This window comes from Leptonychotes weddellii, chromosome 13, assembly GCF_054177405.1.
Source record: "Leptonychotes weddellii isolate Sample4059 chromosome 13, ASM5417740v2, whole genome shotgun sequence".
Classification (NCBI taxonomy): domain Eukaryota; kingdom Metazoa; phylum Chordata; class Mammalia; order Carnivora; family Phocidae; genus Leptonychotes; species Leptonychotes weddellii.
Genome location: NC_138381.1, coordinates 79325146 through 79352914, shown reverse-complemented (window position 1 = coordinate 79352914; position 27769 = coordinate 79325146). Strand labels below are relative to the sequence as shown.

At 51.2% G+C, this 27769-nt stretch overlaps 1 protein-coding gene across 2 annotated transcripts; it reads left to right on the top strand.

The window, feature by feature from the left end:
• Positions 1-73: 73 nt before the first annotated feature.
• Positions 74-26678, top strand: SLC15A4 (solute carrier family 15 member 4). Of its 2 annotated transcripts, none has more exons than XM_081802405.1 (8): positions 74-602; positions 5864-6159; positions 10397-10505; positions 10903-10980; positions 11637-11805; positions 19434-19589; positions 20668-20826; positions 25668-26678. In XM_081802405.1, exons 1-8 carry the CDS (start codon positions 78-80, stop codon positions 25814-25816), a joined length of 1641 nt encoding a protein of 546 aa, XP_081658531.1. In that variant the 5' UTR covers positions 74-77; the 3' UTR covers positions 25817-26678. The 2 variants fall into 2 exon arrangements, with proteins under 2 accessions (XP_081658531.1, XP_081658530.1); XM_081802404.1 differs by having other exon boundaries at positions 10337-10505.
• The last annotated feature ends 1091 nt before the right edge of the window (positions 26679-27769 follow it).

The following is a 27769-nucleotide window of genomic DNA, read 5'->3' as shown; positions in this document are numbered from 1 at the left end:
CGTCTCGTGAGAAGGGCGGCGGCGGCCGGAGCGGCAGTGGCGCGGCGCGGCGCGGCGGGCCGAGCGACGGCGGGCGCATGGAGGGCGCGGCGGGCGAGCGGGCGCCGCTGCTGGGCGCGCGGCGGCAGGCGTTCGCGGGCCGGCGCGCGGCGTGCGCGGCCGTGCTGCTGACGGAGCTGCTGGAGCGCGCCGCCTTCTACGGCGTCACGGCCAACCTGGTGCTGTTCCTGAACGGCGCGCCGTTCGGCTGGGAGGGCGCGCAGGCCAGCCAGGCGCTGCTGCTCTTCATGGGCCTCGCCTACCTGGTGTCGCCGTTCGGCGGCTGGCTGGCCGACGCGCAGCTCGGCCGCGCGCGCGCCATCCTGCTCAGCCTGGCGCTCTACCTGCTCGGCATGCTGGCCTTCCCGCTGCTGGCCGCGCCCGCCACGCGCGCCGCGCTCTGCGGGGCCCCGCGCCCCACGCGCGTCCGCAACTGCTCGGCGCCGCCCTGCCCCGACGCGCCCGCCCGCTACTGCGCGCCCGTCGCGCTCGGTGCGCTGGCGCTCGTCGGCCTGGGCGTGGGCGCGGTCAAGGCCAACGTCACGCCCTTCGGCGCCGACCAGGTGAGCGCCGCGCGGGTGCGCCCAGGTGCGCACCGGGTGCGGGGACAGGCCCGCCCGCCGACGCCCGCAGCCACGGGCGCTGGGGAGAGATGGCCCCGCGGATGGAGGGCGCTCTCTTTTGGGGAGGGCCCCTTTGGGAGTGATGGCGAGGTGGCTCTGGGAGCGGAGATCTGAAGGCTGTCCAAGGTAGCGGCGGTGGGAAGAGCTTTCCGGGACACGCCAGCACCAGGTGCAGAGGCCCAGGGCCGGGAAGAGACGGATGCTGTTGTGGCTGAAGCCGCTTCAGTGACAGTCGTGCTGCAGGATATGAATGTTTCCAGGCAGCACGGACCGTACGCGCTTGAAGCTCGCTAAGGTTATATGTCAAATACCTTTCAGAAGCGGAAATGGGGAGATAAGTGGTAGGCTGGGGCCAGGTCCTGCGACGCTTTTAGAAGACTTTGAGGTGTGTTTTGAATAAAGTAGGAAGCCTTTGTGCGTCTGGCGTGTGGGAAGTAATATGATCTGATGTTCGTTTCTAAAAGGGGCTTCTAGAGCGCAGGTGTGTGCCTGGCAGCTGAGGCCTGACAGCCAAATCTGGTCTACTTCCTGTTTTTGGAGGGCCCACAAGCTAAGAATGAGAATGGCTTTTAGGTTGCTGAGCGTTCGGAAAAAAGCACAAAGTCTTCTGTGACAAGGGAAAGTTTTATGAAATTCAGATTTCAGTCTCCATAAATAAAGCTTTATTGGAGCAGCCCTGCCTGTTGCTGGTCACACACTGGTCTGTGCTGGGGCTGCTTTCACGGTGCCGTAGCAGAACTGGGGAGCTGTGACAGAGACTGGATGTCTCTCAGAACCTAAAATACTTAGGCCCTGCCCCGTCCCAGAAGAGGTTTGTGACACGTGGTGTGGAGATGAGCGAGGGAAGTGATGACCACAGGCATGCCAGGTGGGAGTCCGTTACACTGGCCCAGTTAGAGGGGTTTGGACTCGGTGGACTCCATGGACATGGAGACGGCGGTGGGGAGGTGATCCCTAGGTTTTGTGCTGATTCTACTGCTGACTTGCTGTGCTCCAGGCCCTGTGCTCAGTACTTCATCCGTCCTCATGACACCCCTGCTGCTGTCATGCCCATTTTACAGATGACGAAACCAAGGCTTGAGAGGGTAAATCATTTGCCCCAAGTCACACGGCTAGTACGTGACTGAGCCAGGATGCAGGAGCCTGTCCTTTGAATCTGAGCTTTAAGTAAAGGACCCACGTCAGGCTACCCATTGCAGCAAGGAGGCACCTTCTGATGATGTTGGGAATGATAGCTGCCTCATGTCCCGAATTCTTCCTTCTCTGCACCAGGAAATGTGCTTTACACCCTGAACTCATTGGACCTCATGTGAATCTCATACCCACTTTTACAGAAAGGAGATGGAGGTACAGAAGATGACTTCTTTTTGTTGTAGTGAGTGGTCAAGCCAGGGTGGTAGTCCGGGCCTGATTTCTTGATTGCTGCCTTAACCGTGGCTTCGAGATGGGCACTGTGCGACACAGTGCCGTGGGGGCGGAGGTGGGTCTCCGGGCCCAGGCTCGTGGTTTCGGCCGTGGGTGCTGGCGGTGAAGGCACAGCATTGGCAGCATAGGGAAGCACCTTTCAAGACCGGCCACGTGGGCCATGAGCCACATCAGTGTTTGTCATGCTCCTCACTGTCCTTGTTACACTGCCTTATCTGAGCCTCAGGACAGTTTACGGACTGCGCTTGTCTGTTTTACCGGAAGCACCAGGGGAGAAGGTTTGAACTGCCCAGAACCTCAGCAGGGGAGTGGGAGCTGGGTTTGGACCCAGGCAGTTGGACTTCTGTGTGTGTTCCCTCCAGTCGGTAATGGACCAGCAATTAACGTTTCATAAAGGAATGCGTGGTCGTGTAGAGGGTATCGAGGATGCGTGACAGAACAGGAACTTTTTTGATGCATAATAACACTTGGACATTAAAAAATGCTCTCTTCTACAGGATACCTAGCCTAATCTCTTCGAATATTTGTTTTTATTTTTATTTGTTTTAATTTTTCAGTGTGTTCAGTTAGCCAACATTATAGTACATGGTAAGTTTTTGTTGTAGTGTTCAACGATTCATTACTTACATGTGCTCACCCCAACATGTGTCCTCCTTGGCTTTGTTTTTAGGTTCACGTGGGGTGAAATGTCATCATGTTGCAACTTACTTTTAAATCATTCAGCCTAAAGAGTATTTCATTTATAGCTACAGAAAAAGAAAACCAAGGATCTAGGTGAAGGGTATATAAAAGTGTATGTTTTACTATTCCTTCAACTTTTGCATAAGATTACAACGTCAAAGTACAAATTTGAGATGTCCTCGAAGTGATGCACAGATAAAGTCGGTGGGGTCCCTCCGCGCACCAGCACATTCCTCAGCCGTGAGTGCTGGTATGTGCTACAGTGGGATGAAGGCTGGAAACCCTATGCCAAGTGGTAGATCCAGACATGGAGGATTACATGTCCTTTCATTCCTTTTGTACAAAAGTGCCTGGAATGGACAAATCCATAAAGACTGGAAGAGGAGTGGTAGCCAGGGGCCAATGGAGAGCGAATGGGAAGTGCTTGTGAAGGAACAGGATTTTTCGGTGGTGTGATGAAATGTGGAATTGCATAGTGCTTGTGGTTGCTCAAGTGTGGGCAGGCTCAAACCACGGGGTTGTACGTCTCAAAACGGTGAACTGTTTTGTATGTGGGCTGCATCAGTGACAAAGCGTTTAGAAGGGAAACGTTGGTACCCTTCTGCCAGGGTGCTTGCTCCGCGGCCAGTGCTGCCGCTTGGTGGAGGAGGTGTGGCTTCGAGACCCGTCTGGGTGGGAAGCCTGCCGGTCTGGTCCTCAGGGTGAGTTAGCTCCTCATCTCCTGGCTCTCCTTGTTTTGAGGAAGTCTATTTGTGTTTCTAAGGTACTTTTTATGCTTCTCTGTCACTCCCGCCCCTTATCTCTGATCTAGGGCCTTTAGGGAGTGTTCTAAATGAGATGAGCGGGGTCAAGCTCTGCAGCTTTGGGAGGTCCGCTGGCTTAGGACAGAAGATGGGCCGCTAAAGATGCCAAGGTGATCCACGCTGACAGAAATCATGCCAGTCCCTTCATTCTCACCAGAGCTTCACCTGTTTCAAAGGTCACATTGTCCTTTCAAATAGCGAACTGAAAGAAGAAAAGCTTACTTTACAGATGTAGAGAGCAAATGATACGTTTATTTTCCTAGTAGAAAAAAAGGGGCAGTCTTGTGCATTTGAAGGAATTTTTCCAAACCAGCAACTGTGGGACTTACTGTACTCGACTCTGTGTTCTTTTAACTGGGCTTTTCTGAGCTGACTGCGGTGGCATCTTGACCAGTCACATGAGAGGCTGTTTACCCTCGCTTGGGGAGGGCAGAGGCCCCTGCGCGGGTGATGATGTAATGTGACTGGCTGCAGGCTCGCCAGCTCAGGGCACAGAAGCATGTGATTTGCAGTTTATAGGAGCCGGCTTCCCATTTGTAGAAAAAAATCACTGGTATGTAAAAAAAAATCACTGGTATGTAGTTATTTAGGGCCTTAGTAAGAGGCTTCGATTTCCAAAGTAACAGAAAATTTGACTTGGATGTTCAAAGCGGTTGACTGCCAAGTTCACACAGGACGATGTGTGCGGTGTTGTCACAGGTGACGAAAAGGGCCTGATGTACGTCGGCCAATTTGCATGTTGTCTGCGTTAATTTAGGTGTTCTGTTTACCGGCCCTCTTCGTTTTCAGGCTTGCTGAGCGCCACCCCCCCCCATTATTGGTTCTTATATATTTAGTTATATTTTCTCTGTAACCATTTCTCTGCTTACGATTTTTTCTTTTCTCTGGTCTGTCTTTGGATAGTGTGAATATTTGCGTCTAGTTTAGTAACATTAATATGCTTTGTGTCCCCATGAAGAGCTCTCTCAGAAATAAGAGAAATTCCCAGGACGACTCATTCATTCTGTCCTCATGCCAGCATTTGGTCCAGGACCTCCATCCAGATCTAACATATGCGGGAGGCGAGTTGGAAGTTCCTCCTGAGAACCTGTGGTTTATTTAAAACTCAGATTTTCAGGTTGTGATGCTGGTTACCATGTCATTAGCCCAGGCATGTCTGTTGACAACACAGTAGCCATACTTAATCATTTTGGATTAAATTTTTTTTTTCTTTTGAGGAGCATACAATTTTGACTGTTTTATACCTGCAATTTCAAAAAAATAGAGGTTATGATATTGTATCAAGTTATATGACTGCTAACAAGGTGCTTTTTTGTATCTGGCACTTGGTTGTTTGGGCCCCCATTGAAAACCTTTGTGCTCTGCTGGTGGAGATTGTTCTGTGGAACATGGCAGATCTGTTCTGACAGAAATCAGCCTTTCGATAACTTGTAACATTAGGAGGAGACAACAGAGGTTCCAAGGACAGCAAGCCTAGGACCGTCTCTGTATGCGTCCCAGCGTCGGCCTTTAGCTAGTAAGCTTTTTTAGAAATGGTATGAGATCACCGGCTAGAGTGGAGTGGTGTCCGCGTAGACATGGACGTCACGGGGAGAAGGGAAGGTGTGTGGGGCGCCTGCCCACACGTGGAGTGCCACCGGCACCGTGGGGCCCATCGCAGTGGTCCTGTGGGGAATGTTACCCGGTGCTTCTGCCGAAGTTCAGGAAATGAGTGGTTATTGAGCCCTCCAGGAATCTCTGTCCTTTCCAGCATGTCTCCTGATCCCTTCCATAGCCTTCCTGGACTGAAATAGCATCTAGTGTTAGTTTCAGTCTGGAATTTTGACCGTGCCCCAGATTGATCAAGGCGTGGAGCTATCTAGCTCTAAAACTGGTGGTTCTAAAACTTACCTGTGAGTAGAGGTCGCCTGGAAAGTGTTTAAAAGGCCAATTCCTGGCCCCCAACCCCAGAGAGGATGAGTCGGTAAGTCTGGCCTGAGAGCCTTGTGAATCAGCACTTTTAGGGAGCATTCCAGTGTTTCCAGAGCAGGCGGTGCTCAGATGTTACTTTGAGAAACTCTTGGATTTCTTGGATGTGAGCACACTGCAGAAAAACACTACGCAGAGAGTGTAGTGATTGAAGTTTAGGGTGCTCCTTTGTCGGGGATTCTGAGCGTATCTGTAAGCACCAGCTGATTGTGCTGCGTTTCTTACAGACTGCCATGATGACAGTGACCTAGTACTTCGTTATACAGGCTTTTCATCCTTGCAGAATACCACATTTCAAAGTCTGTTTCCTCCCTGTTGTTTTAGGTTAAAGACCGAGGTCCAGAAGCCACAAGAAGGTTTTTTAATTGGTTTTATTGGAGCATTAATCTGGGGGCAATCATTTCTCTGGGAGGCATCGCCTACGTTCAGCAGAATGTGGGCTTTGTGACCGGCTACCTCATCCCAGCGGTCTGCATCGGCATTGCTTTCCTGGTCTTCCTCTGCGGCCAGAGCGTCTTCATCACCAAGCCTCCTGATGGCAGCGCCTTCACCTATATGTTCAAGATCCTGGCATATTCGTGCCGTCCCCAGAAGCGAAGTGGAGAACGCGGTCAGAGTGGGTGAGTGCCGAGCTGTGATCGTAGGCTCAGCCTAACCCGACTTCCCCAAGGCTGTGAATGAAGTACTCGCGCATGTCTGACGCCGGCCCACGACGTGCAGGGCTCTGCGCGGTGGTTTAGAGTCTCGTGTCAGCTCGAGGTGGTGTGGCATTGGTGTGGCATTACTGTCTTCCAGCAGCCGGATTCCGGAGCTCATGCTTTCAGTGTTTAACTTCCGCACTGAATTTCCTCTCACTGCTGATTTAGACGGACTTCTTGCTTATATAAAGATGTGGGAGGTAGGGGCACCTGGGTGACTCAGTCAGTTAAGTGCCTGCCTTCGGCAGGGGCCCCAATCCCAGGACCGTGCTCGGCGGGGAGCCTGCTTCTCCTCCTCCCCCTGCTCATGGTGTCTCTCTCTGTTTCTCTCTCTCTCAAATAAATAAAATCTTTCAGAAAAAAAAAAAAGATGGAGGTAGAAATCGGCAGAGATCATAGGAGAGACACTGTACGTATTGTGTACATTTCTCTGTGTATTCTGAAAAGCTCTGGAGTTCATTTGAATAAAAAATCGAGCAGTTGCTTACTTTTGTAGGTACCTCTCTGAGCTCCTTAAACAGTAAGCTGTTGTTTCTCACTTGTGAGTCAGCAGCTGTGGGTCAGCATGGGCCCCATCAGCCCATGGTCATTGCAGCCGCTCTGTGACAGGAGGACATAAAAGAATTTTGAGATGCAGGTCGGGGAACTACATCATCCCCTTTGCGTGGGACTTACCTGTTTTAGCACCAAAAGCCCCACGTCCTGGGGAAGTCCCGGGCAAACTGGGACAGATGGTAGGTCACCCTAAATGCATATTAATAAAGGCAAGTCCAGAACTTAGCCCAAGAAGAGACCTCAGCAGTTTAGGTATTTGTTGAAGCGTAATCTACGTGTAGTACAGTGCATCCCTCTGAGCTCTACAGTTCTGGAGTTACGACAGCCTTATTTGACCATGTAACTGCAGTGTGGTCAGGATAGAGACTATTTCCATCACCTCAGAGAAATCCCTGGGACCCTTTGTAATTGACCCCCTCGGAATATCTTGATCAAACTAGGCATTCCTGAGGGGTGAGCGGTCCCCGAGCCAGAGGCTAACCGTTCAGCCGGAGGGAGCCTTTTGCCCCTTAGGGCAGCACGCTCATGGCTGGGTGGCCCTGAGTGCTGGAAGGTTCTGCAGGCCGACCCCCAGACCTGCCTCCTCGTGGCTGGTCTGCTTGTATCTTACATACGCCCTTGGAGTCACATGAATGTCTGCTATTTGCTTCCATGCGGGAGGTTTGAAGCTGTTACAGAATAGCTCTTATGGCCCTGTCCCTTGGCTGCGGGCTACTGGACTCCTGGCTGTCCCTGCGCGGGGTTCCCGCAGATCCGCCAGCCACGCCTCAAGTCCCAGCGGCTCAGTGTGGCATTCAGACTCCTCATTCAGAACCACCAGTGGTGGCACCCCGCTGGGGAATGTTTACAAGTTCTGACAGTGCTACCTTGCTCTTGTCTGCCAGAGGCTCCCGGATGCCGACTCCCTGGCTCCCGACCGGGCGGAGGCGGGGTCCCGCTCGCGGACGCCGACTCTATAGATAGATTACTCATGAGCAAAATACAGCCTTTAAAGTTTCAGTGTGTCGGTGTGGGTGGTACCTGTAGACATTTCTGCAAGAGGACAGTTTTGGGTTCTGGATACACAAATGGCGTGACGAAAAAAATCTGGACTGACTTCTACTTAGGGTTAAGTTTGTTTTTTGGACAACTGGCAAAGTTAAGATAAAAAGGACTATCTTGTAGAGAGGTCGGTGTCCAGAGAATTCTCAAATTATGCTCTCATGGTACACAGAATCTGAGCTCTGTGACCTTGGGCAGGTGAATGACCTTGCCAAGCCTGCATTCCCTTTTTGTACAGTGGAGAGCAGCTCGTCTCACATGATCATTGTGAGGCCTGAGGAGCTGACGTGTACACAGCTCTCAGCGGAATGCCTGCCTGGCCCGTGATGAGAGCCCGGCTGATGTCAACTACGGCCAGGATGCTCTTGCAGAAAGTCGGCTCCAGAAATCTAGGCAAGTTCAGCATCGCGCAGTGTCTCCTCCATCTGGCCCGGTTCTGGTTTCCTCCTGGCCTACGTTGATCTATGTCCCGAAGATTAGTTTAACACTCCTTTTACATGAGAAGTCCATGTATATCTGTTCATTTCATCAGACGGAGTGGGAATAGTTCTAAACATTTTTTGAGATACATACCTCTTTGAGTTGAGAGTCTGAGAATTAATGGACCGTCTTCCTGGGAGAAGACAGGTCCGGGGAGCACGGCCTCATGGAGCCGGGACACTTTCTGGGTCCTGTCTGTGTTTCATGTCGTTTGTGTCTTTGGCTCCATGTTGGACCCTTGTGTGTTGCAAAATAACACACTAACAGCGTGTGTGAGTTCGGGAAAGCACGCGGTGCCTGCAACTTAGTACTTCTCAGAGTATCTTAATGACGTAAGTAACGTAACCAGTAACACGTCTGAGTGATTCTGTGTGTAAAAATGGATTTGTTACTGGACGCTGACATGTTTTTAGAGAAGCACATGTAGTATGATGTAGTAAGTCAGATAGCATCTGAACTAGGTATGTAAGGACTTTACATTTCCTTTTGGCCAAATAAAATAAAATAAAATAAAATTGGAGAAGCTGTGAATATTTTCAAGTGAAAGTATGAGTAGTATATTTGGAGTTTAGAGTTTTTCTTTGAGTGTAGTTTTCCTGATTATTTTCCTTACTAGATAAGCTACATATGATTAGGAATAGTATCTTTCTAACTTTATTTATGTATCTCTAGCACCAGGTAGAACAGATCTGGGTGTGTAGTACGTGCTCAATAAATGTTTGTTGAATTGAATTTAGTTGTCCTGTCTAAAATTTGGCTAAAATATTAAGTTACAGTTTTCAGTTTTTTGGTTCCCCCCCCCGAATGTTCAAATGAAAAAATGTCATTGTTTTGAGACAAAAATGATTTAAAACAGTGGTCACTTAGTTATAAATTGGATAGGCGTTTATGAACTAGAAAGCAGACCACTGTCATTTATATCTGAGTCCCAGAATTGGAAGAAGGGAAGAGTTCTTAATGGTAATTATTTATCTCCTGGTATTTCTGGCTTTAGAGAATAGTTGGCAAATGAAACAATTTTTTTTCTGTTTTATCCCTAACAATCTAAGAGCATGTATCTCCGTTAGAGTGTTGTGGAGCTATCCACTGGGACGTCGTGTTCATTTTATAATTAATGAAACTGTCCTAGAGTAAGCGTGTGAGTGCAGCTGCTAATGCATGAGCCACGACCAGAAGGCTTGATTTTCTGACCATGCCTGACTCGTGAGCATGAGGGTGAGGCCTGTGGCCAGGGAGCAGAGGGGCAGGCGATGTCCCCTGGGCCTGGGCCTTAGGCTCTGCAGCCAGGGCCCTCTGGGTCAAATCCCAGCCCCCGTTCTCTGGCTCTGTTACCTTGAGCACGTTCTTGACCCTCTCTGCGACCTGGCTTCCTCCTCAGTGCCTTGGGGCCAGTGAGACTATTCTGATGGCTCCTCCCAGGGTCGTGATCCAGGTTAACGAGCAAGCACCAGTGCCACCAGCTGCCTGGTGACATCGTCGTGTTACCGTCGCGATCGCAGCTTTCCCTGCCAGAACGGAACCCTTGCTCACGGGCCCATCAGTGGCTGCACTTTAAAGCAACAGCTTTAGTAACAACATCCATGTTATGGTTGTGAAGTTTTCACGTTTGAAAAAGCCACCCGACTCAAAATCCAAACAATCCAGCCCATTTTTTTCCCCTCAAACGCTCATCCAGCGCTGTAGCTGATGTAGCGGCCAGCTTCAAGTGAAACCGCAGGCCTTGCTCAGCGTGCGTGATGGGAGTGGGGCGGGGAGACCGGCCGCGCCGTGTCTGTGGCCTCCTAACGTGGCAGGAGCGCAGGTGCGCTTCCCGGCGAGGTCCTCTGCTGGCCTCGTCCACACATGCGCAGTGCTTCCCGCCAGCCCAGGCTGCTGTGTTCAGTGCGCAGTTAGTGAGGAACAGGGGGGTGTTAAAGCAGATCAGTGCAGCGAGCTGGCTTCCTGCCTCCAAACGTAAATTGTTGCCACATACGTGATTTCTGGGGGTGGAAGAAAACTAACTCCTTCATTTTATCTCCCAAAGTGAAGGCCTTGGAGTCCTTCAGCACTCTTCTAAACACAGTCTGTTTGATTCATGTAAGAGGTCTCGCGGAGGGCCGTTTGCGGAGGACACGGTGGAGGACGTGAAGGCCCTTGTGAAGATCATCCCCGTGTTCTTGGCTTTGATACCCTACTGGACGGTGTATTTCCAAGTGAGTGGTGACGGCTGGGTATCCACTGCTTTCTGTCCCCGCACTCGCTTGGGTCGCCACCGGAGTGCAGGGGCACCGTGCTCTCCTCTGCGGAGTCTGTGGGATCTTGGAATCCTGTTTCCAGTCGTGGAACTCACTTCTGCTGAGTTAGACGTTTTGAGACCCTTTCCATGAGAGAAGCTAAGAGCGGGTGTGCTTTTGCTTTCCAGGCCCCACCTTTGGGCTTAATTGCTCTGTTACTTCTTTTCCAAAGTTGATCTCCAGATGACTTGTATGATGACCAAATAATCGATCTGTTTTCAGACCCAAGCCATGCACACCTCCTCACGGAGCGGTCTGGGGGTGGGCGGCTCGCTGGAGTGTTCCCACACATAACGGTCCCACTTTTTACACCCAGATGCAGACAACGTATGTTCTGCAGAGTCTTCATTTGAAGATTCCGGCGATTTCCAGAATCACAGCCACTCCTCATACGGTGAGAACAACTGAGATGATCTGAAAATTGTCACTTGGAGCTTATGTAGCAGGCGGGTGCCTTCCGCCAGTCGTAGGTCCTTCCCGAGGGTCCTCGGCTGCTCGAACCAGAACATTCTCATTGGAATGGAACTTTTGCTTATTTTAGAGACTATTCTATTGGCCGTGTCGTTTCCTAGATCGTTGACAAATGTCAGCCAAACACTAATCTTCCTACCTGACTTTTTTCTCCCTAAAAGCATAGAAGAACAAATGCAGATGCACTTGGAAATGAAAATCTTTTTCAGTTCCAGTGTCTTGAAACTGAGACTTTTTCCTTAGGAGGTTATACTTTGTATGAATGGACTCTTCTAGAATAAAGATTTTCTCAGGGCGCCTGGGTGGCTCAGTCGGTTAAGCGTCTGCCTTCGGCTCAGGTCATGATCTCAGGGTCCTGGGATCGGGCCCCGCATCGGGCTCCCTGCTCCGCGGGAAGCCAGCTTCTCCCTCTCCCACTCCCCCTGCTTGTGTTCCCTCTCTTGCTGTGTCTCTCTCTGTCAAATAAATAAATAAAATCTTAAAAAAAAAAAAAAAAGATTTTCTCAGACATTAGTTATGAGGTGAGTGACTACTTACTCCTCCCGAGAACTAACCTTGTCTCGTGCGTTTCGATTCTAGTTCCCGGCGGCCTGGCTGACCATGTTCGACGCAGTTCTCATCCTCCTGTTAATTCCCTTAAAGGATAAACTGGTTGATCCCATTCTGAGAAGAAATGGCTTACTCCCGTCATCCCTAAAAAGGATCGCCGTTGGAATGTTCTTTGTGATGTGTTCTGCCTTCGCTGCAGGTGGGGACGCATTTCTGTCTCATTCCTGGAGCTCAAAACTGGCGTTAGCAGCTGTGGGTGACTTCGGAGCCCCATGACCGGCCTCTGGTCACTCTGCGTGTGTGCACCCTAAAAGAGGACAGATGTGGGGTGTTGTGAATGGATGCCGTTCACTTTCTGGTTTCCATTATGTGAAGGTTAAGATTTTCTTCCTAAGGCTCTGCTGTTTTTCTTCTAGAGCCAAAACTGGTAAAGTGCTCTGGAAGGTGACTTCTGGCTTGGATCAGAGGAGGCTTGTTCTCTCCCTTCTGATTGAGATTGTGGACGACTGTCTATTGCTGAATGGATGAATTTTTATTATCAGTCTCAAAGTCATGGGTTGACCCTTAGTGTTCTTAACTTAGGTCCAGAGTTGGCTTTGGCCTGCCCCTTCGTGTGGAGAAAGGTTTTATCAGGTCCAGGCTCATGACCAACCCCCACCCCCAGAGAGAGAGGGGATGTGAGCCACTGCCTGAAGCACCCCAATACTGATGAGGGGCGTTTTCATGATTCTTGCATTCTGAACTGTTAGGTTGGAATATCTTCTGATGAAGCTGAGGTACCGCTGACGTTCTCAACTCGCTCTGGAGTTCTTCCTTCATTAATATTTGAAAATCATTGAACCGTAAGACAGCTTAGTTACGTAACAAGAACAGAAAAGCTGATACTCCTGAACCAACTATGTATCACCCACTGTTAGGAGGAATTTAATGTTAAGTACTGCTGAGACAGAATTTAATATTCTCCAGCAATGTTTCCCAGCAGCCTCCATGCACTGTCCCCAGAGTGAACATATTGATATAGTACTTAATAGGTTTAAAGAAATGAGTCCCTAGGCTTAAGAAATCTATATTCCAGGGACTGGGACATTTTAGAAGACAATTACATTTTCTCTTGATCAAATAGATAATTAAAGTGAGGTCGTGTCTGAATGAAGTTTTTACTGTGTGCTCTGTTCATGATTGTTTCTCTTCCAGTCCTGTGGCACATGGGGAAATAAGAGCAAATAAAAACTAAATTGCAGTGGGGCTGTAATTGCGGGTCTCATTAAGCAGGATCAGAGATCATCAGGGCTGTTTGGAGTAACAGCTGCCCGGGGTTGCTGTCTGTCTGTCCTGCCTCCCCTGAGCACCTACCATGGGCTCAGCTTTGGGCCCCGCAGCTCCCCTCTGTCCCTGTACCAGGGGGCCCTCTCTGCACCACGGCCACGCTGGTTACATGCCAAGGAAGGGGGGAGTCCTTGTTCTCTCCCTCTGGGAAGGGAGGTGTCCTCGGTTTTCAGGCATTTCCTAGGAGGTTCTGGGTTTGGGCTCCCTTAATACCGTCTTGTTTTTCGGTTCTTCTGGGGGTCACGCTGAAGACCAGGGAGGGCATTCCTGTGGTCTCTGCCCACGTTTGTGTAGCAGGCAGCTGACAGACGAGTGAGCGCTGAGACTACCCCGTGGGCATGGCGTCCAGCCTTCACCAGTGCCCGCAGAGCACACGGCACTTCTCGCCCAGCGCTGGGCAGAACAGGCCGCGCTCTGTGGGGCCGCCCTCGCCCCTGGGGGCGCTGGGCAGCTAGTGTGGTCACTCGGCCCTGAGGCCTCCGAGTTGGAATTGCTTTCTTAGAAATGGAAGGCATCCACTACGCTTGTGTTCTTAGATAGGGGAAGGGAGCCCCAGAGTCACTGCTTTGGAGATTTTAAGTATCTGGTACTTGAGTTAAGCACTGTTTATTAAATGTAATGCACGCAGTTTTACTTCCAGCTCTAGCGAATATTTAATTGGAACATTAATAAGCTTTGAGTAGAAATTGAAACTATCCTAGCAAACCAAGATTTTAATGGAAAGGAAACAGTTTTGGCTTTGAAACTTACTACCCTCCCCCATAACCAATCAGTATCTTCCATTTAGAACCATGCCTGCTGGTAATGGTTCATTTTTTCAAGTCTCTCAGCTGAGAATCAAGCAGGTCCCAGGGGTTTTTTCAAGTGTGCATAAGGAAAAAGGAAGTGTGTTCATTGGTTAGATTTCCTTTCCCCTTAAAGAACCATGTGTGGTACCCTTGAATTACTGGAGCAAGAGATGCTCACTGGAGGGAGGGTGATCTTGGAAGCATAAAGAAGAAAGTAAAAACCAGCTGTAATTTCCCTAGAGACGCTCACCATTAGGACAGTGTGCACCTGCCTGATCTTGTTTGTGTGTCTGTGTTCTTGCAAAAACGAAATCCTGTTGTGCAAGCTGATATGAGCCTGACTGAGAAAATAAGTTTCAGAAAAACCCTAAGAGTATAATAAAAGCTGAGCATGTTACATGTAAGGAGGGAAAAATCTGAATAAAGACAGATGAGCCATTGCACGCGTGTGCACACGCACTCATAATTCCACCACCTTCGGAAATCTAATTATTCTGCGGGTGCATGGGAAAATTACATACATGGCATGTGGTAGATACGTTTCTATTTCCTTTGTCATGCTTTGAAAACCAGCCCCGAAGTATCATGAATATCCCTCCATGTCAGACGTTCCTCCGCAGTCCTCTGTGGTTGGGCGTTGGGGGTTGGGGTGCTTGGGCTCATACTCTGGGCATTACTGCGGTGGATTTCTGCAAGTGTAATCATGGCATCCCTTTAAGGCTTCGGATAATCTGACGGAGTTCTCTTCCAGGAAGGCCGTGACTCCGCCAACATCCCAGGCTGGTGGTGGCTACCCGTCCAAATGCCGGCCCCTCCGTCCCCCTTGGTGGTGTCATGGGTGCTCGTCACTCGGGTGTAGGTGGGAGTCTGTGCACAGCCTTCAGGGCCAGAGAGCACCCTGAAATTGGGGCAGAGCCTGCTGAGAGCCTTTTCCTGGCTCCTACCTGGCATTAGTTAAGAACCACTGGTCCACAGCAGGTTTTCGAAAATTGGTATCATGTAGGCGATCCATGGTCATGACAGACGCACAGAGAAGAGCCGGGAGACCCCAGAGCATCCGTAACCCACCCCCATCAGGGTGACCACGTGATGTCTTCCAAGGACATTAGCTGTTACAGCTAAATTCATCTTTTTTTAAATAGAAATGAAAGTATTCAGTTTATAACTTAACTGTTCTTGTGTATTATATACATACCATTTTTTCTTTGTCAATTACACATTTAAATCATGGTGTTTAACAACTATACAATCTTCCGTTGTTAAATACACCGTCAGTTCTTAGACCAGTCCTCTCTCAGTACACGTGATGGCCAACTCCAGTCTGTCCGCACGTCAGACCTGCTTGTGCACGCGCCCTCATCCATCCACATGTCTGTCCTCGGCTTTCTGTCCCCTCGGTGGGAAATGTTCAGGCCACAGGCACAAGTTCTAGCTCCCTTGTCAGTGCTCATTACTTTTTCTGTGAATCTCTTCCCTGAAGGATTTAAACACGTATGTCTTCGTTTTGATGTATGTTAGGGTGATGGTGATTCCCCCCTATATTATCAGTCCTCAGATTCTGTGTACAGTTATGCCCTGTGGCATTTTGTACCGGGGTTTTCTTGTTCATGTTGACGACGTAATCAAAACTTTCATCGGAGGAGTATCATTTCCAGTGTTTTCATGTTTTCTTGAATTTTGTTTATGGGATCTTGCAGTTTTATGCGTTTCTTCATTTTAGGTCCTGTGCATTTTGTGTTAGGTTTTTCCTAACTACTTGATGTACTTTTGTTTGCTCACATAAGGGATTTTTAAAAATTCTGAGTTCAAATGAATTCTTTTCAAACGGTCATTTGTTTTCTTCAGATAGCATGGTTTCCCTTCCTGCCTTCACGGTGATTCTCCCTCCCTGTGTCTCTGTTGGGTGTTGGTGGGACTGTGTGCAGCACTGGGAGAGCTGGTGGTGATGGAGAGCCCCCCCCCCCTCCGGACTCTGTACAGGGCGCCTCCAGGGCAGCTCCCGGGGAAGCTCAGAACTGGAGTTTGAGATACATATTCACGGTTCTGCTAAATTTCTAACCTTTATTTCAATTTTACTGAGTGTTTTTGGTAGAAATGAATGTCAAATCTTTCTCCAGTAACATTTTGGTTTCCAAGAGGACTGCATGCCCCCTCCCACCCCGGATATTGATGTTTTTTTAGTTATATTAAATGCCTGATACTCATTCCTGCATTTCTGAAACATGAGTTTTTCCAGAGGGCTGACTTTGCTTGCAGTCTGCTATTTCATTCACACCTGCGTGCCTCCATCCCTAGTTGACATCAGTCTGTGGTTTGGTTTTGGGGTCGTATAGCTTCATAAAAGGAGTTGGTAGACCCCCAATTTCTGTGGGCAGGAGAGTATTTCAGCCTGGGGAGAATTATCTTTGCGCTCCCCAGGTCTTTGCATAGAAAATCACATGAGCCCATTACTCTCTCAGGAGAAATGGGGTGATGTTTTCACCTTTTTCTCAGTTTTGTGCAGATTGTGTTTTCTCTTGAATCACTTAAGTGTTTTTTTTAAAATGTCCCAAGTAAACCATTCATTTTATTGAGTTTTAGAAAAATTATTGGACTGGAGATAAAAATTGTCTTTTAAATAATCTGTTGTATTTCTTTCCTCATTTCCAGTTTCGTGTATTTATGTGCTCTTTTTTTTTTTAATTAGGCTTGCCAAAACTATATGTATTTGATGATTTTTCCATAGGACCTCTTGAATTTATTAATTTGACTTTCTCTGTGTCTTCTAACAATAGAGAATAATTAAGATACAATTTCTCTCTATTGCCTTGGGTTTGTTTTTTGATTTTTCTCTCTCATGAGTTAGATTCATTTACTTTTGCTGCTTCTTCCCTGTTTAGTAGTGGAAACTGTAGAATGGCATGAACTTGCCTGTCACTGCTGCTTTGTCAGGTCTCATGTGCTTGGATTTGTTGTAATTTTGTTGTTTTCTAGGACTACTGAACCTGGGTTTTACTTCCTTTATGACCCACGAGTAATTCCAGAGAACTGTTTCCCTCGTACTGATGTTCACCCATTGGTTAGTGATGCTTCGACTTACTGTGGATTTGGGAGAGATCCTGCATTCGGACTTCAGGCCCTCCTTTCTGGCCTGATGGCGCTTTCTGCAAGTGTTTGTAGGGAGCCGAACAGGATGGTTCCTCTGTTGGAGCGCCATCCTCTGTGTTCATCAGATGCGTTCCAGCAGGAGCCTGGCACTCCAGGGCCTGCGAGGGGCCCGGGGGTCCTGTGGATGAGCGCATGGTCCAGTAGTATATGGTGGTGTGTGCATCGTCTGGTGATCGGGACCCAGGTTCTGCCCACGCCCTCTCTCAAACGCTGTGTGGGTCACCCAGAGTGACCCCGTAAGCACTGACCTTTGTGTCCCCTCCGTTCACTGAGTCCTGAGCCGTGTGTCGTGTCCACGGAGGCCAGGGCTTGCCTTTGGGCCTCTGGATGGCGACCCTTGCTCCAAACGAAGCCTTGGTGGTTTTTGTCTGCTTGTTCTGACAGGGACTCGGAGGGGCGTGTGTGTGTCACAGCATCACTGGGTTTCCGTCTTCTCCGGGGTTAAGTGTGTCCCCGGGGGAGGTGGCGCACGTGGGGTCCTGAGCCCGAGCGTGTGGCCAGAGCTCGCGCTGCTCACGTTCCAGAGCGTGGTGCCGTTAGTGTCTCGGTTCTGAGCAGAATAAGCGCCGTCGTGCCTGCGAAGCCGTGGGCAGAGGGCCTGCGGGAAGCACAGCGCACCTGGATTTCCTGTGCCTCTTGAGTCTTGGGCCCTGTCCTGTGGCGTCGCTCTTCCTCTGCCTGTGAGTGCGGTGAGTGCCGGCTGCGCCTCGGCCGGTCCTTCCCCCCGCCCCCGCGGTGCTGCTGTCCTGCCCACGGCCTCGGGTTCGCTTCCACCTCTGCAGAGCCGCCGCTCACTGAGGAGTGTGCTGCCTCGGCTGTTCGGGCACCTTCCTTCACGCTCGTGCTGATGCTTCCTCGTTAGCCCCCTGCTGTCTCCTCGCGACGGCCTGTTCCGGGGCCTTGGTGCCGGTGGCCCCCCTTCCTCCGCTGGCAGCTTTGCCGGTACTGGTCCATCCCGTCATAGTCTGCGCAGCTCCTCATCCCGCCCCCCCCCGGCCCGCCGCCTCATCTTCCCAGGCTCCCCCCGCCGGCCTTGTGCTCTGTGTCCCCCTGGCCAGCGCCCCCTGGTTCTGCACGGCGTCCGCATCATGGCTAAGACCACAGAGCAGGTCGTGTCCCCAGGGGCACCCTCCACACCCCTCACACGCACACACGTTCTCTCACCTGTCTGGCCTTCCCTGTAGAGAAGAGTGTTTTCTCCAGCTTCTGTTGTCCCTCAGGGCCGGTTGAGAGGGTCCTTCCTGCAGACCCAGCTGCGCTAGGATTGCTCCAGAACCTTCCAGCGCCACGCTGGTGGCCGGGGCGGTGTCCTAACAGTGGGAGGGGAGCCTCGGCTGACCCAGAGGAAGCAGGCCACATTCTGTCCCATGCCCGCAAGCTGTCACTTGTGGATAAGGCCCTTCGTGCCACCACCAGCGTCCTGGCAGAGACAGCCACGGGCACTGCCACGCCCCAGAGGCCCCGGCTAGAGCAGCTGGGAGCGCCAGGCCGGCGGCTCGGCCCACCCCGGTCTGCCCCCACCCGGGTCTGCCCCTGCGCTTCCTGCTAGAGGACAGGGTGTGGGGGTTGAGGTCCCCTCCACGCGCCTCCAGGGAAGGGATGTAGGTGTTTCTGATGGAGGTGAGCTGGAGGCCTGTCCTTACCTTGCTCCTTGGATACAGTCTTTGCGCTCTCCATGCTCTCCTTGTTCGGACATTTCCTGTGACCTGTAGCCTGGGGCAGATTCCAGAATTTGTCTTCCCGTCCTCCTGTTACTGGTAGCCTGGACCTTTCTCATTCTCAGGTTTTAAAAGGGGTATTTTTAATAGAGTCCACTGCCCTCTTCCAGACAGCTGTCGTCCTCGTGCTCACGGTTTTGAACACGTGCGTTTGCATAAATATTAAATACTAGGCCCGTTACTCCGTTCACAGAGTTCTTTAGAAACAAACCCGGTGACCTCTCTGACCTAAGAACTTGGAGCTACGGCTGTTGCTTTTAAGCTTTACTCTGATTGGTTTATTTTTTGTTTTACAAGGTGTGGCTGTTGGTGCTCTTGCTCATTTCCCCATGTCCTTTTGTTGCCCCTGACAAATGACCAGTAATGGAGAGGGATCGCAGGGCTGCTGAGGGTGCGGGCTGTTCGCCGGGGTTCAGCCGGGAAACTCGTGTTGTCAACCATGGCCGGGGTTGTAGTCGGAAGGGTAGCAAGTCAGTGGGCCAGCCTAAATCCGTCACCATGGCAAGAAAAACATCTCAGGACCCACTGCCCCCTGACACGTGGGTGCCTTCTTACTCTCCTCGCGCAGGGCTGTGTGACAGCCGGCGTGCAGGTGGGCCATCTAGACGTCGGAGGCTTACATCACACGTAAAGACCCGCCTGACATATCTGGTAGGATCAGAGAGTAACTAGGAAGCCGGGAGGGGGCGGTCCTTTAGGTCGGGTGCCTCCTGGCCACTGTGTCACTGGGCCTTGCCCTTCTACTTCTCACAGTAGTCAGTAAGCATCTTGTAGCAAGTGTGTAGTGTTTCAGCTTAACTGCGAATGTTAATGAACAAGTGTTCTATTAACCTACTTATGAATTCTAGGAATTTTGGAGAGCAAAAGGCTGGACCTTGTTAAAGAGAAAACCATCAATCAGACCATTGGAAAAGTCGTGTATTACGCTGCTGACCTGCCGATATGGTGGCAGGTCCCACAGTATGTGCTGATTGGCATCAGTGAGATATTCGCTAGCATCGCAGGTGAGGCTTCTCTCCCTCCGGCGCCTGGGGCTGGCAGGGTCCGGGAGGAATGGGGGGCATGAGTAGAACACACGGAGACACGAGGGGCCTAGTGCCCTTGTGTTTCGTGGCAGCAGCTGTGGTTCAGGACGTGAGTCAGTAAGTACAGCGATGCTGTGGCTGAGGTTCGCATTTCTGGGTATAAAAACAGGGTTCCCAGAGACGTTCCCAGGACTTGTCCGCTCCCGCGGAGGCGCCAGCAGAGACAGGAGGAGGAAGCGGCTGTGGGTGGTTCCTCCCAGGTCGGACACTTCCTAACCACGACTCTGTGGTTCTGCCGTGGCAGCCCAGCCGCTGGCTGCCACCAGAGTTCTGGGTGTGTCGGGTCGGCTTTATGAAGGAGGCAGACCTGTTGGCGCAGGCCTCTCTCCTGCAAGCCGTGTTCTGTGGGGTGTGGACAAGGCAGTGTGTGCAGACCCGTTCCCAGCTGCTGGAAGGGAGGGACAGAATTAAGGATGACCAGAGCCAGATGGATTGTGGGGGGCTTCTGGCGGCGGTTCCCCTCCACACCTGTCATCAGACTCACGCAGAATGCGCTCCTGACCGTGAAGGAAATGAACAGAGTGGTCCTTCGTTTGCAGTACCTTGTAAATCTCCACGTATAGTTGTTGTAAAAATGTGAATTTATGGATGTCCGTGTTGAAATAATTTTAAAATATATTGCCTTTAAGATAGAAGTCTTAAAAGGATCCCCATCTTAGTCTGTATATGTTGTTTTCAGACCCTCCTTAGTTGAGAACATAGAAGATTGCTTCTTTAACCACATAGATCAAGAAATACAAGAGCTGACAGGTCAGATGTTACCGTGAAGTTTGAGAGCAAGGACTTGACTTTTTGCTCCATGACTTACTTGAAGGACTGTCCTGGTGAATAGAAGGGGCCCCTGATTTCTTGACCTTGTGTTAAATACAGTCTTCAGACTAGGGAAGAGAGCTGCCCTGCTTACCTGAGACCCCACGTGGGGCCCTGTGCAAATCTGCCATATTTAGGCAGGGGCACTGTCAGCCCACCTCTCACAGAAACAATCTTCTTCCTATAGGTCTAGAATTCGCCTATTCGGCCGCCCCCAAGTCCATGCAGAGCGCCATAATGGGCTTGTTCTTCTTCTTCTCTGGCGTCGGCTCGTTTGTGGGCTCTGGACTGTTGGAGCTGGTGTCCATCAAAGCCATCGGCTGGATGAGCAACCACACAGACTTCGGTAAGGGCCGCACCGTCTGTTTGCACACGGCCATTGGCAGAACCCGGCGCTCGGGTCCCAGGGCGTGTGGTGTTACTGGAGCTCGGCCGCCCCAGAGCTGCCTGAGACCCCCCCCTGCCTGATCCCCTACGTCCTTGTGAGTTTGCCGGGGCGCAGGTGAGCCTCTGTCTGTCCCGGGGCCAGATCGCCTCAGCCACACGTGCTGGGTCTGCGGGGCTGCAGCTGCTTCCTCAAAATATCTTTGATCAGTAGCGTCGGTACCAGCAGGTTCTCTTTGTTTACCTTGGTTTGTATTTGGTTTTCTTTTCCAGACAGCACCTTTAAACTTTCTGCTGTTAAAGACGTAGATAGATAGTAAGCTCCTTTCTTGAGCCACAGCAGTGACTCGTGACCGTCAGGAGGGGATTTTATCGGCCAGGAGGTGGCATGTTGGGGCGCTGAGCAGAATCAGTCACAAAAGAATTTTGCTGATCCCAGATTTATGGTACCTTTTAACTGGACTCACGAGATGAAGGTTTTCTTCTTCTGTTTTGCCTGTGAAAAGAGCCTTAGTACTTGTTCAGTTGTGCAGCATTTACTTGGGTCCAGGGCCCTTAGCCGTTTGTCGGTCATAAATCCACTTGGAACTCTGATGAAAGCCTGGGGACTTTCCCCAAGAGAATACAGAATTCCAAAGGCCCTTCCCTGACTAAGCTAACCTTCCCATCCTGAGGGGTGAGTTTAGGGCTGTGGAGTCCCAGTGTGGCTTTCAGAAACCACAGCCGCCCCCGCAGCTCCCAGAGGCCTGGCCACACTGCGTTCGGCGGGCTCGGACCTGGTTGTTCCGAAGAGAGCAGGCAGGTCTGGGGCTTTGCTGTTGACTCCCAGGCCCCTGGGAGGGTAAGCGGCTGTGGAATACAGAGCAGGGGCACGGTGGCTCCTGGGAATTCTCACGGGTTCTTGGCGGCCCATGATCTGTTTTTCTGGGCATGGGACCGACCTTCTTCAGAGGAAGCCTTGCTGCAGGTCAGAACTCCATGATCCTTCTATTTCTTTGTCTTATTTTTCAGCATATCTTGAAGGATTGATTAGTTTTGGTGATTTCCATTAATTGCTTTCCAGTGATTTCATCCCCTTGTCACTGACTTAGTATCTCCAACTTTACCATCATTCGCCCTCATGTCTCACAGGGTAGCGTCCAGCTCCTCACTGTGAGGCTCGTCTCCGGTCCTCGTGTCCCTCGCACACACGCAGGGCTTGCAGCTGGTGTCATTTTCAGAGCAGTGTGTCCTACCACAGCCCCACACCATGTCCAGTGCTGTCCTTGTTTTCACACCAGGAAGGAGAGTCTCAGCGAGCTGTGCTTGCAGCCCCCAGGGCCCCACAGCTCAGTTGGCACGGGGAGGATGCAGATGTGGGAAGCGTGCAGCCGGCCAGGCAGCTCCCTCCCAGCGCCCTCCCACCTGGGGACTTGGGGAGAGAACGGGACCAGGTAACCCCCCCCCACACCCAGATAACATCTTGCTTCAGTAGATGGGGCGGCAGGTGCCATCCTGGGCGCCGTCTGTGCTCTTCCTGGCTCTCTGCTCTTCCGGTCCTTCCCTCTGCACTTGTGTTCAGGTTCGGATGAAGCAGGTGGCGTGGAGCTGGCTGAGCATCCCACGACTGACGCACCGAGTGGCTTCCTGCGTAGTTACGGGACTGTGGTGTGGAGGAAGAGGCCCTGCTCTCTCACCATTGCTCCCTTCCCTGCCTGTTCTCCCGTAGGCTGGGTGTTCGTCATCATCATCATCACTTAGATCTGGCATAATTCAGACTGTTAGGCACCCCAATCTTTTTTTTTTAAGGATTTTTTTTTTTTTTTTTTTAAGATTTGGTTTACAGAGAGTGTGCACGAGCAGGGGGAGGGCAGAGGGCGAGAGGAAGAGAATCCCCAAGCCAACTCCACGCTGAGTGGGGAGCCCGAGGTGGGCCCAATGCATGACCCTGAGATCATGAGCTGAGCCCAGATCAAGAGCCGGACACTCACCTGACTGAGCGCCCCTAAAGCATACCAATCTTAAGTGCACATTTCGAAATGTTTTTACTCCAGATCAGGATGCAGGACCTTTCGGGAGGCTTTCCTGGGGCCTGCTGTAGTCAGTCCGCTCACCACCCCGCTAGATCCTTGCTGCTGTGACATTGGGCACCGTGGACGCCTTCTTGTTTCTGCTCCATGATGGCCGGCTCCATTCCACAGTTTCGTCTGGGAGTCATCCCCTGTAATCTGTTCTTTCTTATTCTGGGGAGTAGCTGGTGGATGAGTCAGTCACAATTCATTGATCTGTTCTGCTCTTGCTGGGTGTTTGTGATGTTTCCAGTGTGAGGCTGTAATGAGTAAAGCTGCTGGGGACCTTCTCACACGTATGTCTGGGGGGGACATGTGAGCTCATTTTCCGGGGCCCAGGAGTCTGTCTTATCATAAACAATCTCCTAGAGTTTACTGTCTTTAGGTGCGATTGTCCTTCGGTCTGTGAAGAGGCCCAAGGAAGCACAGAGTTAATTGTGGTTTCTGAATACTCTTCCTAATCCCACACAGGCTGACCCTAACAGGGAAAACTGTAGTTCTCTTGGCACGCCAGCTTTGAGCTTCAGAAGTTGTAAGATTTATTTACATCTTTATTTGAGAGAGAGAGTGTGTGTGCCAGAGGGAGAAGCAGGCCCCCCAGTGAGCAGGGTTCCCAATGCGGGACTCGATCCCAGGACCCTGAATCATGACCTGAGCCGAAGGCAGACGCTTAATGACTGAGCCACCCAGGTGCCCCGACTCTTCCTAACTTATTTTTATTTTTATTATTTTTTTAAAAGATTTTATTTATTTGACAGAGAGAGACACAGCGAGAGAGGGAACACAAGCAGGGGGGAGCGGGAGAGCGAGAAGCAGGCCTCCCGCCAAGCAAGGAGCCCCATGCAGACTTGATCCCAGGACCCTGGGATCATGACCTGAGCCAAAGGCAGACGCTTAACGACTGAGCCACCCAGGCGCCCCTCAGTCACTGTTCCTAACTACCTGTTGTAGATGGTCTGCTAGAAATTCAGGTATTACCAGATCCCTTCCCAAACCGATCCACGTGGGAAGTCATTGTTTTCTGCAGCCTGCTTGAGCCTTGTACGAATGTGTTATATCCACCATTAACTGTGTTTATGAATACAAGCAGTGTGAAACGTTGGTGTTAGTATGTGTTCAGACACAGAAGGGAAGTTCTAGAACAACCCAGTTTCACAGAGCCCTTCAGGCGAACAGAAGCCTCGACTGTTAATAAGCAAATCAGAGAGCTGCGTTCAATGCACGAGAGAGAGCACAGCTCTGGAGACACTGCCGACCAAGTACATGTCTTCGCTCATCTGTCGAGAAATGCGTCACCCTTTTTAGTGGGTGACAAACGGTGTAAGTGGTAGGACACCTGTGGGCCATGGTGATGGGGTCAGGCTTTGTAGGGAGCCCAGGGCAGCGTGCTGTGAGCGGCTCTGGATGTTCCAGTACAAACATCATATTTTCTGCACACATCCTTCTTGCTTCTCTACACTGAGTGTTGTGGTCAGTGGTGCCCTTGAGAAACTCCAGCAGAAAGACCCCAGTTTGCGGACTTGATGGTCCTGGACCCACGTGTACAGTAAGGACGGTAACAGGAGGGCGATGTAAAGCCTTCGTATGTCCCGGGTCCTGTGCAGGGTCCGATACCCACACGTTTACTCCTCATACTGACGCCAGCAGCTGCTGTGTCCCCCGTTTCACAGAGCGGGGAGCAGCCCGGACGTGGCAAGCCGGTGGCTTTGAGCTTTGTTGGTTGAGCTTCCGCGTCTGTGTGTGTAACCTCTTCAGCCTGGTTGGGATGTATTGGGAACTAAACGGAACAGTGCGTGTGAAAGGCCATGCTTAGTGCTTGGGGCAGAGTGGAGCATTGGGTATGTTAGCCATTGGGATGACGTGTGCACCCATATCACCTCGAGGATGCTAAAACCTGAACTTTGGGGGAAAATTTAAAAAATAAACTCTTGTCTTCCTATATAGTATGTAGAGTGAATGTCAGCTGTCCGCCCTGGCTTGTGACGGGCACACACGAGGGAGGGTGCTTACCGTCCAGGAACTGCTGACCGGCACAGGACATCCGGAACTCCTCACTGGACGTGGTGTCCGGGCTGTCCCGCGGTGGGGCCTTGATAAGTGCCCAGATTCTGGACCCGAGCTGCGGAGAACATCGCCTTCAGGATCGGCATGGGGATTGGTCCTCAGGACAGCAGTGCGCACCGGGCCAGCCGGCAGCCCCCCAGCAGCGAGCACTGCAGGAGGAGACTGGGAGGAAACACCGTTCCCTCCAGTACCTGCTTCTGAGGGGGCGGGAGCACAGTAGCGCTGTTTGTTCTCTTTCCCCGGACTTTCTGTACTGGAAAAACTTACAGCCTTTCTCGACGTTGTGTCGCAGAACACGGTGACGCTCTCCTCGTTCACTTCGGACGGTTCTCTACAGCCGCCGCATGGATTCTCGGGCGGGTGTGGTCAGAAATAGGTCTTGTCGCCGCGCTCCTGGCCTCATCCTTCCGTCGTCCGGTGGGGAGACGTTTGAGGAGCAGGGGGGCCCGTTCACGGCAGAGACCCCCGCCCGGAGCCCGTGGTAGAGACATAGCTGGCTTCAGAGCGGCGTTTGCGGCGGTTGTAGAAGCAAAATACTTGTGTGTTTTGAATTACAGAGAGATGATTATTTTCTTCTCTCTCTCCTTTGTTTTTTAAGTCACCCTGACCCTGCTAGGAACCAAACTTAACAGATAAAATCTTGAACAGTCCCTAAGTGCGGCTGACGGGCTTTCTCCTCGTTTCTCCGCAGGCAATATTAATGGCTGCCATCTGAACTATTACTTCTTTCTTCTGGCCGCGATTCAGGGAGCCACCCTCCTGCTTTTCCTGATAGTTTCTGTGAGGTACGACCAGCAGCGGTCGCGAGCCAACGGGGCGCCTGCCAGCAGGAGGACCTGACGTCCCCGAGGCCACAGCCGGCGGACTGAAGGCGGCCGTGCGCTGAGCAGGAGAGGCTTCTCCCACTTCCTGAGCACGCGCGTGTCCCTGGATTGTCTCCTCTTCTCCCAGATGAGCTGGGTAAGTGCCTTTCCATGGTTCCCCTTCCGGAGCAGACGCGGGCTCCTCGTCCGGACCGCTGTGAACCCCTCGGACGGAAGCCCGCGGTGGAGCTGCCGGGGCCTCGGGAGACCGTGTGTGTCAGTCGGCGTCCTGATGTCTTGGACGCGGGTTACCGTTTGCTCCCCGCAGACCATATGAGCTCACTTTTTTTTCCTTTTTGATTAATAAACATCTCCTTATCTTGAGGAATGGGAGGGCTTTTTAAGAGATAAAAGTCCGATGCCGCGAAGATTTTGTGTACAGGTCACGTTGACAGTTTCTTTCATAAGCCGCCAATCCCACCATTGTCCTTGTCGGTGCGGGCTGGTGGTGAACATACTCCGTCTGCTGCTTCAGAAACAACTTCTCTTTCCAGCGATTGACATTGAATTTTTTTCTTAAGAAAGAATTCGCATCAGGAAATATTTAAGACCGTGTGTCCTCTCTCAAGCTACAAAACAGCGTACAGGGTATTTGAAACCTCGCCTCGTCTGTCCTTCTGGGTCATTTCCTTCTGGACACCACTGAGGTTGAAGACCAGTCATGGAGGAACGTTAGGAACCGTGGCTTGGAACAGAATCCGTGTCACTCGAGACCGTTGACAGTGTTCCACGTTACCTGTGGACTCGAGCTGTGTGATGTCACTGGCTTCTGGATTGTTCTTTATTGGATGCAGGGGCTCGAATGTTGTTAAATAAACTGTTGTCTGTCTGTTGCTGTATTTTCGGCGTAACTTTATTTTAAAAGCCCCTCAAATGTGAGACCCGTTAACTACTTCATGGGGGTCGCAAACTGCCACGTGGGGGGTACAGTTTCCCGAGTCAGCAGTTGACAAAAATTACAGTATCACCTGTTCCTGTCACAGCTCTTTGATTTCTCCCACATAGTGATTCTTACACCTGCTCTGTATTAAAACAGTTTTATATCTGGAGGAAGAAAACACAAAAACCCCTGCACTGTTGTTTGTTTGTAACACACAGTACAGAAAACGACAGGGAGATCCTGTGACTGGTGGAGTTCGGGCAGAGTGAAGACAAACAACTGTCCTCGGGGGGATTGATGCTGTGAGTTTGGGTTGAAAAGCACCGATCCCACAAATACAGATTCCACTAGAGATAAAATTTATGTCTTCAGGATAGACTGAAAACTGTTAATCCATACTGTCAAAAATACGTTCTCTCTGTTGAAGGAAGTAGTGAGGAAAGGGAAAAAGAAGGTCGAGTGATGGGTCCAGGCTGTCCCTGCCGTGTGCGCGTCACGGTGTTCATGCCCCGGGCACGTGGAGGCGGGACGTGGGGTCCCTCCTAGGGGCCTCCCTGGGTCTCTGCAGGCACCGTCCAAGAAAGTCTCCCAAGTTTGTTGGTGGACTGGCAAATCAGAGTGACAGCCTTGTAGTCTTCCAGCTGCCCTGAGGTTGTAGGTGATCGAGTTCACCCTATGGCACTAAGCAGTAATCGAGTAAAAAAATACACAACACCCATGTCTGGTCGTGGGAGGTTTTTAGAAATGGTGTGCCCACCCTGAAGACTTGATGTGTCTTCAGCTTGTGTGTGTCGTCCTCGGAGAGCACACGTTTGAGCTCTGTTGGAAGACGCTCCCACCTGCCTTTGTTGAATGAGGACGGGATGGGGCTCTTTATTTCTCCCCAGTATCATGGGCAGATCCAGAGAGCAGGTTTTATAATAAGGTGGAGCTTTCCTACGTGAGCTTGTGGGAACAGAACCTTGTTCTGGTTTCAAGTGGACCTGTGACGCCTGTCCGTGGCGTGTGAGGATGGCCCTGTCTGTATGTCCTGCTGTTTCTCTGGAACCC